General features: G+C 42.6%; 1 protein-coding gene across 3 annotated transcripts in view; it reads left to right on the top strand.

Moving 5' to 3' along the window:
• Positions 1 to 13410, top strand: part of BPNT1 (3'(2'), 5'-bisphosphate nucleotidase 1) — a 51755-nt gene that overhangs the window by 26694 nt on the left and 11651 nt on the right. For all 3 annotated transcript variants that reach the window (XM_033936097.1, XM_033936096.1, XM_033936095.1), the window contains exon 6: positions 11275 to 11366. In XM_033936097.1, coding sequence (XP_033791988.1) covers positions 11275 to 11366 — 92 coding nt within the window. The remainder of the gene's footprint in view (positions 1 to 11274; positions 11367 to 13410) is intronic.

Genomic DNA, 13410 nt, shown 5'->3' with positions numbered 1-13410 from the left:
CCTCCAACTGCTTGGGATCTCAATGTTGTACTCTCCACTTTGAGGAAGCCTCCAGTTAAACCATTTGCAACTTCATCTCCTCATTTGGAAAGTAGTTTTCTTAACTGGCATCACTTCTGCATTCAGAGTTGGTGAACTTCAAGCACTTGTCTCTGATCCATAAGAACATAAAAACATAAGAAGTGCCATCTCCGGAACAGACCCTAGGTCCATCAAGTCCGGCGATCCGCACATGCAGAGGCCCCGCCAGGTGTACCCTGGCATAGTTTTAGTCCCCATATCACTCTAAGCTTGTCGTAAGGAGATGTGCATCTAGCTTACCCATGTCACTTTATGCCACTCAAAAGGAGATGTACATCTAACTTACCCTTAAATCCTAGAACAGTGAATTCCGCAATTACCTCTTCTGAGAGAGCATTCCAGGTGTCCACCACTCGTTGTGTGAAGCAGAACTTCCTGATATTTGTCCTGAACTTGTCCCCCCCTTAGCTTCAGTCCATGTCCTCTTGTCTGTGTCACATTGGTCATTGTAAATAATTTTTTTTCCTGCTCTATTTTGTCGATTCCTTTCAGTATTTTGAATGTCTCGATCATATCCCCTCGCAGTCTCCTCTTCTCAAGGGAGAACAATCCCAGTCTCTTAAGTCGTTCCTTGTATTCCAAGTTCTCCATGCCCTTTATTAGCTTCGTTGCTCGTCTCTGCACCCTCTTGAGCATTTTTATATCTTTCTTTAGGTATGGAGACCAATATTGGACGCAGTATTCCAAGTGTGGTCTGACCATCGCTCTATAAAGCGGCATTATTGCTTTCTCTGATCTACTCGTGATTTCCTTATTTATCATCCACCTTATACAACATTCTATCATGATAGTTGTCCTTCACACACATCCCAAATTCCTCCCCAAAGTAGTCTCAGACTTTCATCTCAACCAGTCTATAGTTCTGACTGTAAATGTGCTTTGGCTTATTACCTGGATTGGACCAAGCCTCATAGAACTTCCACTCAACTATTCCTGTCATTCGATCCTAACAGGTTGGGAACTCCCTGTATCCAAGAGAACAGTCTCTACATGGTTAGCAGACTGTAATATCCTTCTGCTATACTCGGGCTGGGCTGCCACTGGAAGGTCATGTCAAAGCACATAAAGCAATGGCAACTTCAGTAGCTTATCTATGTTCTACTTCCATTGAAAACATTTTGTAAAGCAGCAACCGGGTCCTCAATTCATACTTTCACATTCCACTACTGTCTGGAGAATCATTCCAGATGGGATAGTCGGTTTGGCTAAGCAGTTCTACAAAATTTTATTTTCTGTTTAGATGCCAACTTCTCTCCAATCCTTCATTACTATCTAGGGAGTGCCATCTGCGAGAATAAACCAGTTACTTACCTGTAACAGGTGTTATCCAAGGACAGCAGGCAGATATTCTCATAACCCTCCTACCTCCCCTAGTTGGCTTCTTAGCATTTTTACTGAACTAATGGCCCTGTGAGCTGATATTGGGTGGGAAGGCACCAATGAATGCGCAGTATGGGCAGTTTTGAGAATTTCAAAAAGTTTAAAGTGACGGTACACTTTTTGCACTGTCTGTACTTGGCTCCATGAATGATGTCGCCCATCTGAGAATATCTGCCTGCTGTCCCTGGATAACACCTGTACAGGTAAGTAACTGTGCTTTATTTCACCACAAGTTGGTTTATTTTAGCCCAGGAATCCATTTAATGTAATGAGAAGCTATGGTAAATAACCCAATGTGGTAAAATAGCCCAACTTAACAGTAACCCACGTTGAGAACTTGCCTCCATAGTATTTGGTATGTTAAGCGTGGAAGTATGAGTCTCACCTATACTCTGCTCACACTCTGTCCATGTGTACGCCCACCTGTAAAACTCACAAAGTAAAGGAGGAATGTAGTTACAGAAAAATGCTTGGGCACAATTTTGATATTTTACGCATTTCAGTTCTAGTATTCTAATCTCATTACCCCATCCCTCGGCTTCCATAAAGGTCACCCAGATTTGTGCGCCAAACTTTTGGTGCAATCCTGAAATATGTGCGCTGCTTAATTGGTTAATGATCCAATTAACTGCAATAATTGGGCACTAACACTCAATTATTGATGTTAAAATAGCACCAAATTAGGATTTTTGCACACATTTGGCTATAAGGCATGCCACATAACTCCCAAAAGGTCATGGTTGTGTCCAGGATATTCTGAAAAGTTATGCGTGTACTTAATGAATAGTATCTCGGCGCGCCTAAGTTGGGCTCCAGCATTTAAACCGGGTTTCAACAGGTATAAGTGTGGCACTCAAGGTTAAGCATGGGAATTGGTGCTGATGTTTTACTGGCACCAAATTTTGAGTCAATCCATACAGTGTACAACAACAACAGACAAATTAAATTGTACAAACACTTAAATCCATTTTCATCTGTGCTCAGAGCTTTGGGATTAACGAGACCGTTGAGAGACAGCATACAGCCCACTATTGAACGTCTCCTTTCCCAAATCATCGAACAGTTTTGCTAGTTGATACTTCGTTGCTGTTAAATAGTGCTTATTCTAAATGTGCTTTTTAAATGTCGTGAACTTAGCTTGTGAATCAAAGGTCTAAGTCTTCCTTTCATGGGTCCTGACGCATTTAGCCAATGGCTGCTTCAGAGAACATAACGTAAGAATAGCCTTACTGAGTCAGACCAATGGTCCATCAAGCCCAGTAGTCCATTTTCACAGTGGCCAATCCAGGTCACTAGTTTCTGGCCAAAACCCAAGGAGTAGCAACATTCCATTATCTCAGAGTAAGCAAGATTCCGGAACACCAAAGAATAGCAACATCCCATGATACCGATCCAGGGCAAGCAGTGGCTTCCCCCATGTCTTTCTCAATAACAGACTATGGACTTTTCCTCCAGGAACTTGTCCAAACCTTTCTTAAAACCAGTTAAGCTATCTGCTCTTACCACATCCTCTGGCAACACGTTCCAGAGCTTAACTATTCTCTTGAGTGAAAAAATATTTCCTCCTATTGGTTTTAAAAGTATTTCCCTGTAACTTCATCGAGTGTCCCCTTATGGTCTTGTATGGGCTCTGCTCACGTTGTCTCAGCTTCAAAAGTTCCAACTCTTTAAAAAAATCCTTTTAAACCTTTGATTCACAAGCTAAGTTCATGACGTTTAAAATGCACGTTTAGAATAAGCACTATTTTACAGCAACTAAGTATCAACTAGCAAAACTGTTCGATGATTGGGAAAGGAGCAGTTCAATAGTGGGCTGTATGCTGTCTCTCAATGGTCTCATTAATCACAAAGCTCTGAGCACAGATGAAAATGAATTTAAGTGTTTGTACAATTTAATTTGTCTGATATACACTGTATGGTTTGACTCAAAGGGGTTTATTGCACCAGGTGGATATAAAATATTTTCCCCAAAACTTGTTTGGGTTTCTTACCAAATTTTGAGTGCCTTTAAAGAATTCTTCCCTCTGTGTATAAGAGCATCCAATTAAGTAGTGAGACCACACCTTCTCAACTTACTTGCAGAAGGAAAAACTAAAGGGGGCACTATAATCATTAGAGAAGGAAGCAGAGTTGAAAAATGTAAATTTATCCTTTTGCAACACAACTCGTGAGAAAAGGGATATTACCTGTAGTCAGTACTCCTAGACATATCTACCAGAAAGAAGATTATTGAGGTAAGAACTAATCTTGTGTTTCCCCCATATACTTCTTCTATTCCTGCTGTATAATGGGGAATTTTTGGCTTTCTCAAGCTACGTCCCCTTGCAATCTCTGCATGGTGTGGATCTCCATGTATAAACTGTGAATTGGCCTTTTTCCATGTATGCAATCTTCATATATAAGTTCCACCAGTTACATGTGGAGATTTGTCTAAAATAACTTCCTCGCAGTGGCGTACCAGGGGGGGGAGGTCTGTCCCGGGTGCAGTCTTAAGGGGGGTGCACAGCCGGCCAGGTCCGGAAAATTCCTGGGCTGCAATGGCGACGGCACTCAGCGGCATCGGCGCCCCCCCTCCGCGACGGCACTCAGCGCCCCCCTCCCCACGACAGCACTCAAGTTCAGCCTCCTCCCGGCATCAACAAAACTTCAGATCGGCAACAGGTGCTCAGTCAAAAGCTTCCCCTGACTCAGCTTCCTGTTTCTGCCCAGGCAGTTCTGCTGAGTGCCATCATGGTGGGAGAAAGATGGGCCTGTGGTGGATGGAGAGATTGAGAGAAGGGGACAGATGATGGAAGTGGGGTTAGAGAAGAGTGCAGATGATGGAAGTGGGGGGGAAAGAAAGAAGAGGGCAGATGATGGAAGTGGGGGGGGAAGAGAAAGAAGGAGCAAGTGATGGAAGTGGGGAGAAGGGGCAGATGATGGAAGTGGAGAGAAGGGGGAGAGAGAAGAGGGCAGATGATGGAAGTGGGGGGGGGAAGAGAAAGAAGGTGCAGATGGAAGTGGGGAGAGAGAAGAGGGCAGATGATGGAAGTGGAGAGAAGGGGGAGAGAGAAGAGGGCAGATGATGGAAGTGGGGGGAAAGAGAGAGAAGGGGCAGATGATGGATGTAGGTAGAAGGGGCAGATGATGGAAGTGGGGAGAGAGAAGAGGGCAGATGATGAAAGTGGGGAGAAGGGAGAGCAAATGCTGAATGGAAGTGGAGAAAGAGAACACATACTGGATGGAAGGAGGGATAAAGAAAAAGGACATATGCTGGATGGGAGAAGAAGATAGAGTTAGTGAGATAGTGGAGGAGTGAAGGAAAGGGGTGGCATGCTGTGGGTAGACATAGTGAAAAGAGGGAATTTGAGGACTGCATAGTAAGAACGAATTTAATTTAGACGGTCGCAGAAAATAAAGAAGGAAGACCAGAGAAGGAATGGGAAGAGAGAGAGGAGAGAGAGATGCCAGAGAACGGGGAAGGAGACAGAGATATCAGATTTGAGCGGAGGAAATGAGAAGAGAGAGATGCTAAAAACCACAGGGGGAAGGGAAAGAGAGATGAAAGGAGAAATATGCCAGACCATGAGGGAAGATGATAGATGCCAGACCAAAGGAAGGGGTGGGGGGGGGGGTCAAGAGGAGAGAAGGCATGTGGAGACAGACAGTTTCTGAAAGGGGCAGACAGTGGATGGAACGGGCAGATGCTAGATTGAAGAGACAGGGCAGACGCTGGAAGGAAAAGAGTGAAAAGAAGATAAAAGCAGAAACCAGAGACAACAAAAGGTAGAAAAAATCATTTTATTTCTATTTTGTCATTAGAATATATCAGATTTGAAATATATATCCTGCTAGAGACATAACTGGGGACTGTAAAGCCCAGGCAGTGCTTCTTTAGCTTCCAGCTGGCTTAGAGCTCTCTCGGACCAGGGGGGCATTCCCCTAACACTATTCCTGTCATGTGTGATTGCAGTTTTCTGTTAGCATGATATTTCTGTGTAGCATTCTATAATAATTTGGCTTGTTCAGTTTTCTTGATAGTAGAGGGGATATATGTGAAGGGGAGGGGAGACAGGGTTTTGTTGGTCCTTGCTCTGTATATTTATAAATTACAATTGTACAGAATATTGTTTCTTTTTATACTTTAATAAAATATGTTCAATATAAAATCATAACTGAGATTTATGCGGATGGGATCAGATGGTTTGCGGGAACTAAGTTTGCGGAGACGGGGCGGAAATGTGGTTTTTTAATTTCAGTCTTAGTAGTTTGCCAGTCCACAAAATAATTCTTTTATTTCTGTCAGTCCACGGGTGTAAAAAGGTTGAAAAACACTGCTCTAGAGGAGAGTCGGCACCTGCACTGAGGTGCAGGAAGGTCCCCTGATGACTCGTCTGCCAGCTTTGCTCCGGAAGAAGTAAGTTATGTCGGAAGGGGTGGACCCGGCAGACGCAGTCATTGCGGGTCCTTGCCGCAACTCCCTGCGTCTGCCGGGTCAACCCCCTCCGACGTAACTTACTTCTTCCGGAGCAAAGTCTGGAGTTATCGCGGGACCTTCCAGCATGCGGCTGCCGACTTTGCTCCAGAGCTAGTACATCAGAGTGGGGTGGACCAGCAGCCGGCAGCTACAGTCATCACGAGAAAGGAGCAGGACTGCTGCTGGAATGAAAGAGTGGTGCAGGGAGAGAAAGGGGGCAGGGTGGAATGGAAGGGTGGTGCTGATGGAATTGATGTACAGGGAAAGGGGAGAGAGACATAAGGGGGAAGGATACTGGATGGAATTGAATTAGAGGGAAAGAAAGGGGATAGATGCTGATTGAAGAGGGGTGGATGGAGAGAGAAAGGGCAGACATTGGATGGTAGTGTGGCGAATAGAGGGGGAGCCTATGCTGGATAGAAGTTCAGATGGGAGAAATAAGGGAGCAAATGCAGGAAGGAAATGGGAGGAGAGAAAGAGGGGAGAAGACAGTGGACAGAGAGAGGAGAAGGTAATAGATGGGGTAGAGAAAGAGGGCACATGATGGAAGGAGGGGATTAATAAAAGGAGGGCACATGATGGGAGAAAAGGATTGAGTTAGGGAAATACTGGAGGGGTGAGGGAAAGAGGTGGCGAGCTGTAGGTAGACAGTAAAAAAGGAAATTGATGAGAGGATAGTAAGAACGTAATCTAGATAGATGCAGAAAATAAATTGAAAAGGAAAATGAGGGAAGAAAGGGATTGCAGAAGAGAGGTGTGGGAGAGGGAAGGAGAGGAGAGAGATGCCAGACCAATGGGAGTGAAAGGAGAGATGGAATGGGGAGGCATACAGTTTCTGGAAGGGGCATAGAAGGAGAGAAGATGCCATATAGGGGCAGAGAGATGGCAGACAGTGGATGGAAGGAAGAGAGTAACAAGAAGATGAGGAAAGCAGAAACCAGAGAAGACAAAGGTAGAAAAAAATTTTCTATTTATTTATTGCTTTAGGAGACATGTGTCACTGTTTCTGTGGTGTTGCATTGTATGCAGAGTCCAGCTTCTTGCTGGTTCAATTTAACCTTTGTCTATGTATTTCTATTTTATCCCCCCCTTTTACAAAACTGTGGAGCTTTTTTTAGCGCCAGCCGTGGTGGTAGCAGCTCTGATGCTCAGAATTCTATGAGCATCAGAGCTGTTACCACCGTGGCTAAAATCCACACTACAGTTTTGTAAAAGAGGGAGGGGTTAGTTTGTGATGACATATTCCATACTAGGCGAAGGTGTTTTCTGCTAAAAATCATGTTTTTTGTACAGATTGGGGGAGGTGTGTGCAAAAAAATGATGGGCCCCGGGCATCACATATGCTAGGTATGCCACTGCTTCCTCGGGCACCTAAGTTTGTCCCCTATTTTCAACCTTACTTAGGAGTCTGTTCTCGGCTGAAAATTTGCCTAAATTTAGTAGCCTAATCTAATCAGAGTTCTTATTTTCTTAAATCTACATTTAAGATTTGGTGTGGATTACAAGAAAACAAACCCTAAAACCAAATGCAATGACCTAAAACCTATGCCTTCCAAGACACTCAAAAAATGTTGTTGTTTTTTTTAAATCTTTATTAAATTTCCAAACTACAATTGTGCAAACAAACAATTCAAATATACATAATATTACAAGAAAAGCACATTAAACTTATAGACATTAATGAACAATTATTTTCCCCCACTCCCCACCAAATAATCAGAAAAAGTAAATACCTACAAGAAACTACATAAATTCCCCGAATTAAATTCCAGTGCAAAACCTTTCCCCCTCCCACCCACCCACCCATCATATTGGTAGGTTAATTTGTGGTACATTTAGAGCTTTAATGGAATCAATAATTTTGACACAAGTTTATGACTAGCTGATGGTACAGAAGCTCATTAAAATTATGTTTTATGTAGAAAATCCTTGTCACCATTTTGAAAATCAATTAATTAATGCAGGCTATAGAATACTAGTTAAAAAAGTTAAAAAAAAATATAAAGTGTCATTTGCCTTTGGATTTAAGAAAATTAGAACTTCATATAGATTATTCTGAACTGGAACAGATGAATCCAGGCAATGCAAATCAAAAATCAATTGAAAAAAAGATGTACCTTCTCATTGAAATACTTTTGAAGGGCTCTGCCACAGCAACCTCTACTAGTCTGTAGTGAGCCCCTTGTTAAAGTTTATTCAAAATCAAAATGCTAGACACAACTTAGAAAACCAGATGGGAACTGCGCAGAATCAGATTCCGATAAAGCAGAACTATTAAATGAATACTTCTGCTCGGTCTTCACCTGCGAGGCACCGGGGCACGGTCCGCAGTTGCAGGCAAGGCCCAGCGTGGAAGACCCATTTCAGAATTTCGAGTTCACACTTGGCGACGTCTACTACGAACTGGCAAGACTCAAGGTGAACAAAGCCATGGGACCGGACAATCTACACCCCAGGGTGCTCAGTGAGCTGCGTGATGTCCTGGCAGAACCGCTATCGGGACTCTTCAATCTCTCCCTAAGTTCGGGAAGAGTCCCCATAGACTGGAAAACAGCTAACGTCGTTCCACTGCACAAAAAGGGTTGCAGGGCAGAGGCTGCAAACTACAGACCGGTGAGTCTCGCATCAATAGTATGCAAATTCATGGAAACACTAATCAAACGTAAATTAGACGCAACCTTGGATGAGGAGAATGTACGGGATCCCAGTCAACATGGATTCACCAAGGGTAGGTCCTGCCAAACCAATCTCATCAGCTTCTTTGACTGGGTAACAAAACAGCTAGACTTGGGAGAATCCTTGGACGTCGTATACCTAGACTTCAGCAAAGCTTTCGATAGTGTCCCGCATCGCAGGCTGTTGAGCAAGATGAAATCAATGGGGCTGGGAGAAACACTAACTACATGGGTCAATGACTGGCTGAGTGGCAGACTTCAGAGGGTGGTAGTTAACGGTACCCTCTCTAAAACATCGGAGGTGACCAGTGGAGTACCGCAGGGCTCAGTCTTGGGCCCGCTCCTTTTCAACATATTCATAGGGGACCTAACTCGGGGGCTTCAAGGTAAGATAACGCTATTTGCTGACGACGCCAAACTATGCAATATAGTGAGAGATGGCAGTTCATCCGAAAGTATGACACAGGACCTACATTTGTTGGAGCTTTGGTCCTCGACCTGGCAGCTGGGCTTCAACGCTAAGAAATGCAAGATCATGCACCTCGGCAGCAGAAATCCGTGCAGAACTTACACCTTGAATGGTGAGACCTTAGCTAAAACTTCAACTGAACGAGACTTGGGAGTGATCATCAGCGCAGACATGAAAACTGCTGATCATGTGGAGAAGGCTTCATCTAAGGCAAGACAGTTGTTAGGTTGCATCCGCAGGAGTTTCATCAGCCGGAAGCCTGAAGTCATAATACCATTATACAGAACTATGGTGAGACCTCATTTGGAATACTGTGTGCAATTCTGGAGGCCACACTACCGAAAAGATGTGCTGAGAGTAGAGTCGGTGCATCGGATGGCCACCAGGATGGTCTCGGGGCTCAAGGATCTATCGTACGAGGAAAGGCTGAAAAATTTGCAGCTGTACTCACTCGAGGAACGAAGGGAGAGAGGAGACATGATCGAGACGTTTAAGTATATTACCGGCCGTATCGAGATGGAAGAAGAGAATCTCTTTCTCAAAGGACCCTCAGCCACAAGATGGCATCCGCTCAAACTCAGGGGCAGGAAATTTCATGGCGACACCAGGAAATATTTCTTCACTGAGAGAGTGGCTGATCCTTGGAACGAGCTCCCAGTGCAGGTGATCGAGGCAAACAGCGTGCAAGAATTTAAGAGCAAATGGGATGCCCATGTGGGATCCCTTAGAGGGTTAAACCAAGGGAACCTGCCACAAGGAGTGGGATCCCTAGGATAGTAGACTTGGGGGTGGGTCAGTAGAGTGGGCAGACCTGATGGGCTATGGCCCTTATCTGCCGTCATCTTCTATGTTTCTATGTTTAACTTAGAGCGTTGCATTTTAAAAATATAACAAAGAGATTCCCACCAGAAAGTGTAATTTAACCTATCCCAGTTCTTCCAATTCTTCAAAATGAGTTGTATGGCAACTCTTTTCATTACAAAGAGAAGTTTGTTATTCCGAGCTGATATTTGACTTTTAGCTCTCATTAACGTACTAAACATAAGCATAACGGATCCCAAGCAAGTACCTCCTCAAATAAATACTTGCTTGGGATCCGTTATGCTTATGTTTAACTTTATTTTATTTTGTATCCCAAGCAAGTATTTATTTGAGGAGGTGTTTGATGATTTATTTTATTGACAGGAGTGTTGATTTTATGATTATTTGTATTATATGTACCAGTATGGTTTATTGTACATTTGATTGTGTACAGCTCTCCCTCCGTATTCGTAGGGGTTAGGTGCAGAGCCGGTCCGCAAATAAGTTTTTGGGCCGGCTCTGACTCACCCCTGCCTCCCTCCTGCATCCCCAGACCTTACCTGGTGGTCTAGTGGTGATGCAGGACAGGAGCGATCTTCCTATGCTCCTGCCCCGTGCAGAGCTGTCATCAAAATCACAAATAATCGAATTCGCAAATAGGGAAACCGCGAATACTGAGGGAGAGCTGTATTATCATGTAACCTACTTAGATTTCTTTTGGTTAATGCGGAATATACAATATGTTTTGATAAATAAAGTAAGTAAGATTCAAGAGCCCTTAGAAAAACTGTATAGGAACCAAGCTGTCTTATATTAAGAGCCTAAATAATATGATTTCAAATTTTAGAACTTCCATTTATTAGCTTGGATTTAGGAGCTTAATTTAGGTGTCTAGAGCCGAAAATCAATATTAAGATCTAATTTTTCCCCCTACCCTAGATGCACACTTTTGTCACCCACTGTTGAGGCAACTAAAATTGGGAGTTGGGTGAAAATTTTAGGAACTCGGCCCTAGTACATTTTAGGAAAATTTTAGGAACTCGGCCCTAGTACATTTTTCACAGGCCAATTTAGAAGCCTAATAATCAAAGTTAAAAGCATAAACCAATTGAAAACTGACTCCATAATTTAAAAAACAACAACCCATTAGCTATGAATCATTTGGGGCTCTATTTACTAATGGCCATCTCCTATTTTGTGTTTATGGGGAAATATGCTTAATAAACAGGCCTTTTGGTTTGTTTTGCCTTGGAAACTCATTGCTATACACATAGCCACAAATGCATCCACATTAGCATAATGTTTTGGGGCTTCTTCGTGCAGGCTGCTGTACAAGATCAGATTCTAGCATCCTGAAAGTGATGAGATGATGTACTTATTACTGGACTCTAATTGAGTGTATTTGTGCACAGGTCTGTTGGACCATGTCACTGTTCTGATTGGAATTGCTTACGAAGGAAAAGCTATTGCAGGAGTAATCAATCAGCCCTACTACAATTACCAGGTACAAAATGGATTTATTTGGGTCTGAATGGAAGCATTATTTTGCATTCCATTACTGAGCATAAAGGTATGTTTTCTTTTTAGTATCTGACTCTGTTAGTTCCAAGTTTTGCCTGCTTCCATATCTGACTCTGTTAGAGAGCATTTTCAGTACCCAATTCTGCTGATCTTAAACTGAAATATGGAAAGACATTTACATTTATCATCATTGGAAGGTCTATCCTGCCAAGTTTTTCTTAGCTCTTGTGACATTTTTGCTTTAGAATTTTATCCAGCTTATAATCTTTTCATGTCCAGAGAAAAGAGTAACAACCAGTAGGCCTAGATAAAAGCAACTTTTATTTAAAAAGCAATCTTTGTTTAGAGAGTGACTGAAACTAGATTTTTGGGATTCTTTATCTATGGCCAAAATTCGCTGCTCAGTTTTGACTAAAGCTAAAACCAAAATTGGCTGCTAGGGCTGGGCTTGGCCTGAACCCCCCTCCCCCCGACTGGAACAGCTATATTCCTTCTCCTTCATTCTCACTAGGCCTACCATAATATTGGTGGTCTAGTGTCTAGTCAAGGTAGAAATAATGGTTCATAGTCTTAATGTATTCGAAATTAATTTTCCTATGAACTGTTTTCCTACCTTCTTCTACTCTATGTTTATAACCTAACTAATTTATTTTTCTCAAGTACTTTAGCAAGAATGTGAGCCTTTGGGACAGTCAGGGAACTCTAAGTACTTTCTCTTCATCTTAATTAATCTTACTTATTGCATTTCTTCTGTTTATACTGTAAACCGCTTAGAACCTCACGGTACAGCGGTATATAAGAAATAAATTATTATTATTATTATTATTAAGCGCGCGAGACGAACGCACGCTGTCAATTCAGTGTAAGACTTCAGCGCGTCACAGGAAAACCACCTTTTAAAGGGCTCTGACGGGGGGTGTTGGTAGGGAACCCCCCCACTTTACTTACTAGGGATTGCGCTGGCGTTGGGGGGGCTTTGGGAGTTGTAACCCCACATTATACTGGAAACTTAACTTTTTCCCTAGGGAAAAAGTTAAGTTTTCAGTATAATGTGGGAGATTACACCCCCTACACCCCCCCAACACAGCAGCGCAATCCCTATTAAGTAGAGTGGGTGGTTCCCCCCCACGCCCCCCATCGGAGCCCTTTAAAAGAAGGTTTTCCTGCAGTGCGCTGAAGTCTTGCACTGAATTGTCAGCACACTTTTGTCCCGTCACCAGAAATAATCCCCACTTGCTCCTGCCCATACCGGCTCTACCGTCAAAATGAGTGCCAAAAAGCTCTAGTGGCAGTCTAACTGGTTTACAGTAATTTAATATGAAAATTAGAAAGGAGGGATTGAAACATAGATGGGAAGCCTAGTATACTGTACATTGATAAATATAATGTAGGAGGAGTGATAGATATAAATTACTCTATGCTATATCTGGGAGGGAGGTTGTGCAAAGTAGACAGAAAAAGTCCAAGGGGTATCTCAGAGCTTGCATCAAGGTTGCTAGACCTCAATTCACTGATGAGAAAGGCTTGAACAAAGAAGTGAGCCTTAAGCATAGCCTTAAACTTTCTATTTAAAAAAGTTCAGATTGAATTTCAAATGGAAGAGAGCTCCAAAGTATAGGAGCAGCCACAGCAAAGGAAGATATCCTATCTCAATGTGAATGAACCTACAAGTGAATAGGATTTAGAAGTAATTGTTCTGAAGAACAAAACATTCAAGTCAGGGTGTATTGGATCAGGGATCTGTAAAGCAATAAAGACTGGAATGAAAAACCGATAAACTAAATTCAGGATCTTGAAAGTTAAACAATATTGAATGGAGTAGCAAGTGGTTTTCTATTAACTAAAGAGAAACACTTATATATTTCTTAGCTCTGTAGATTAATTTAGCTGTAGAAAATTTTAAATGAGTTGAAGCCTCCTAAGTTGATATTGTGGCACTTGCCTTTTCCAAATCTGATTTCAAGGTAAATCACTATTTAATTTTTGACATTTATAATCCATTTAACCATCAAGTTCTAGGTGGAGCA

The sequence above is a fragment of the Geotrypetes seraphini genome, chromosome 3, assembly GCF_902459505.1.
Source record: "Geotrypetes seraphini chromosome 3, aGeoSer1.1, whole genome shotgun sequence".
In the NCBI taxonomy this organism is placed as follows: Eukaryota; Metazoa; Chordata; class Amphibia; order Gymnophiona; family Dermophiidae; genus Geotrypetes; species Geotrypetes seraphini.
This window is presented reverse-complemented; position numbering and strand designations above follow the sequence as displayed.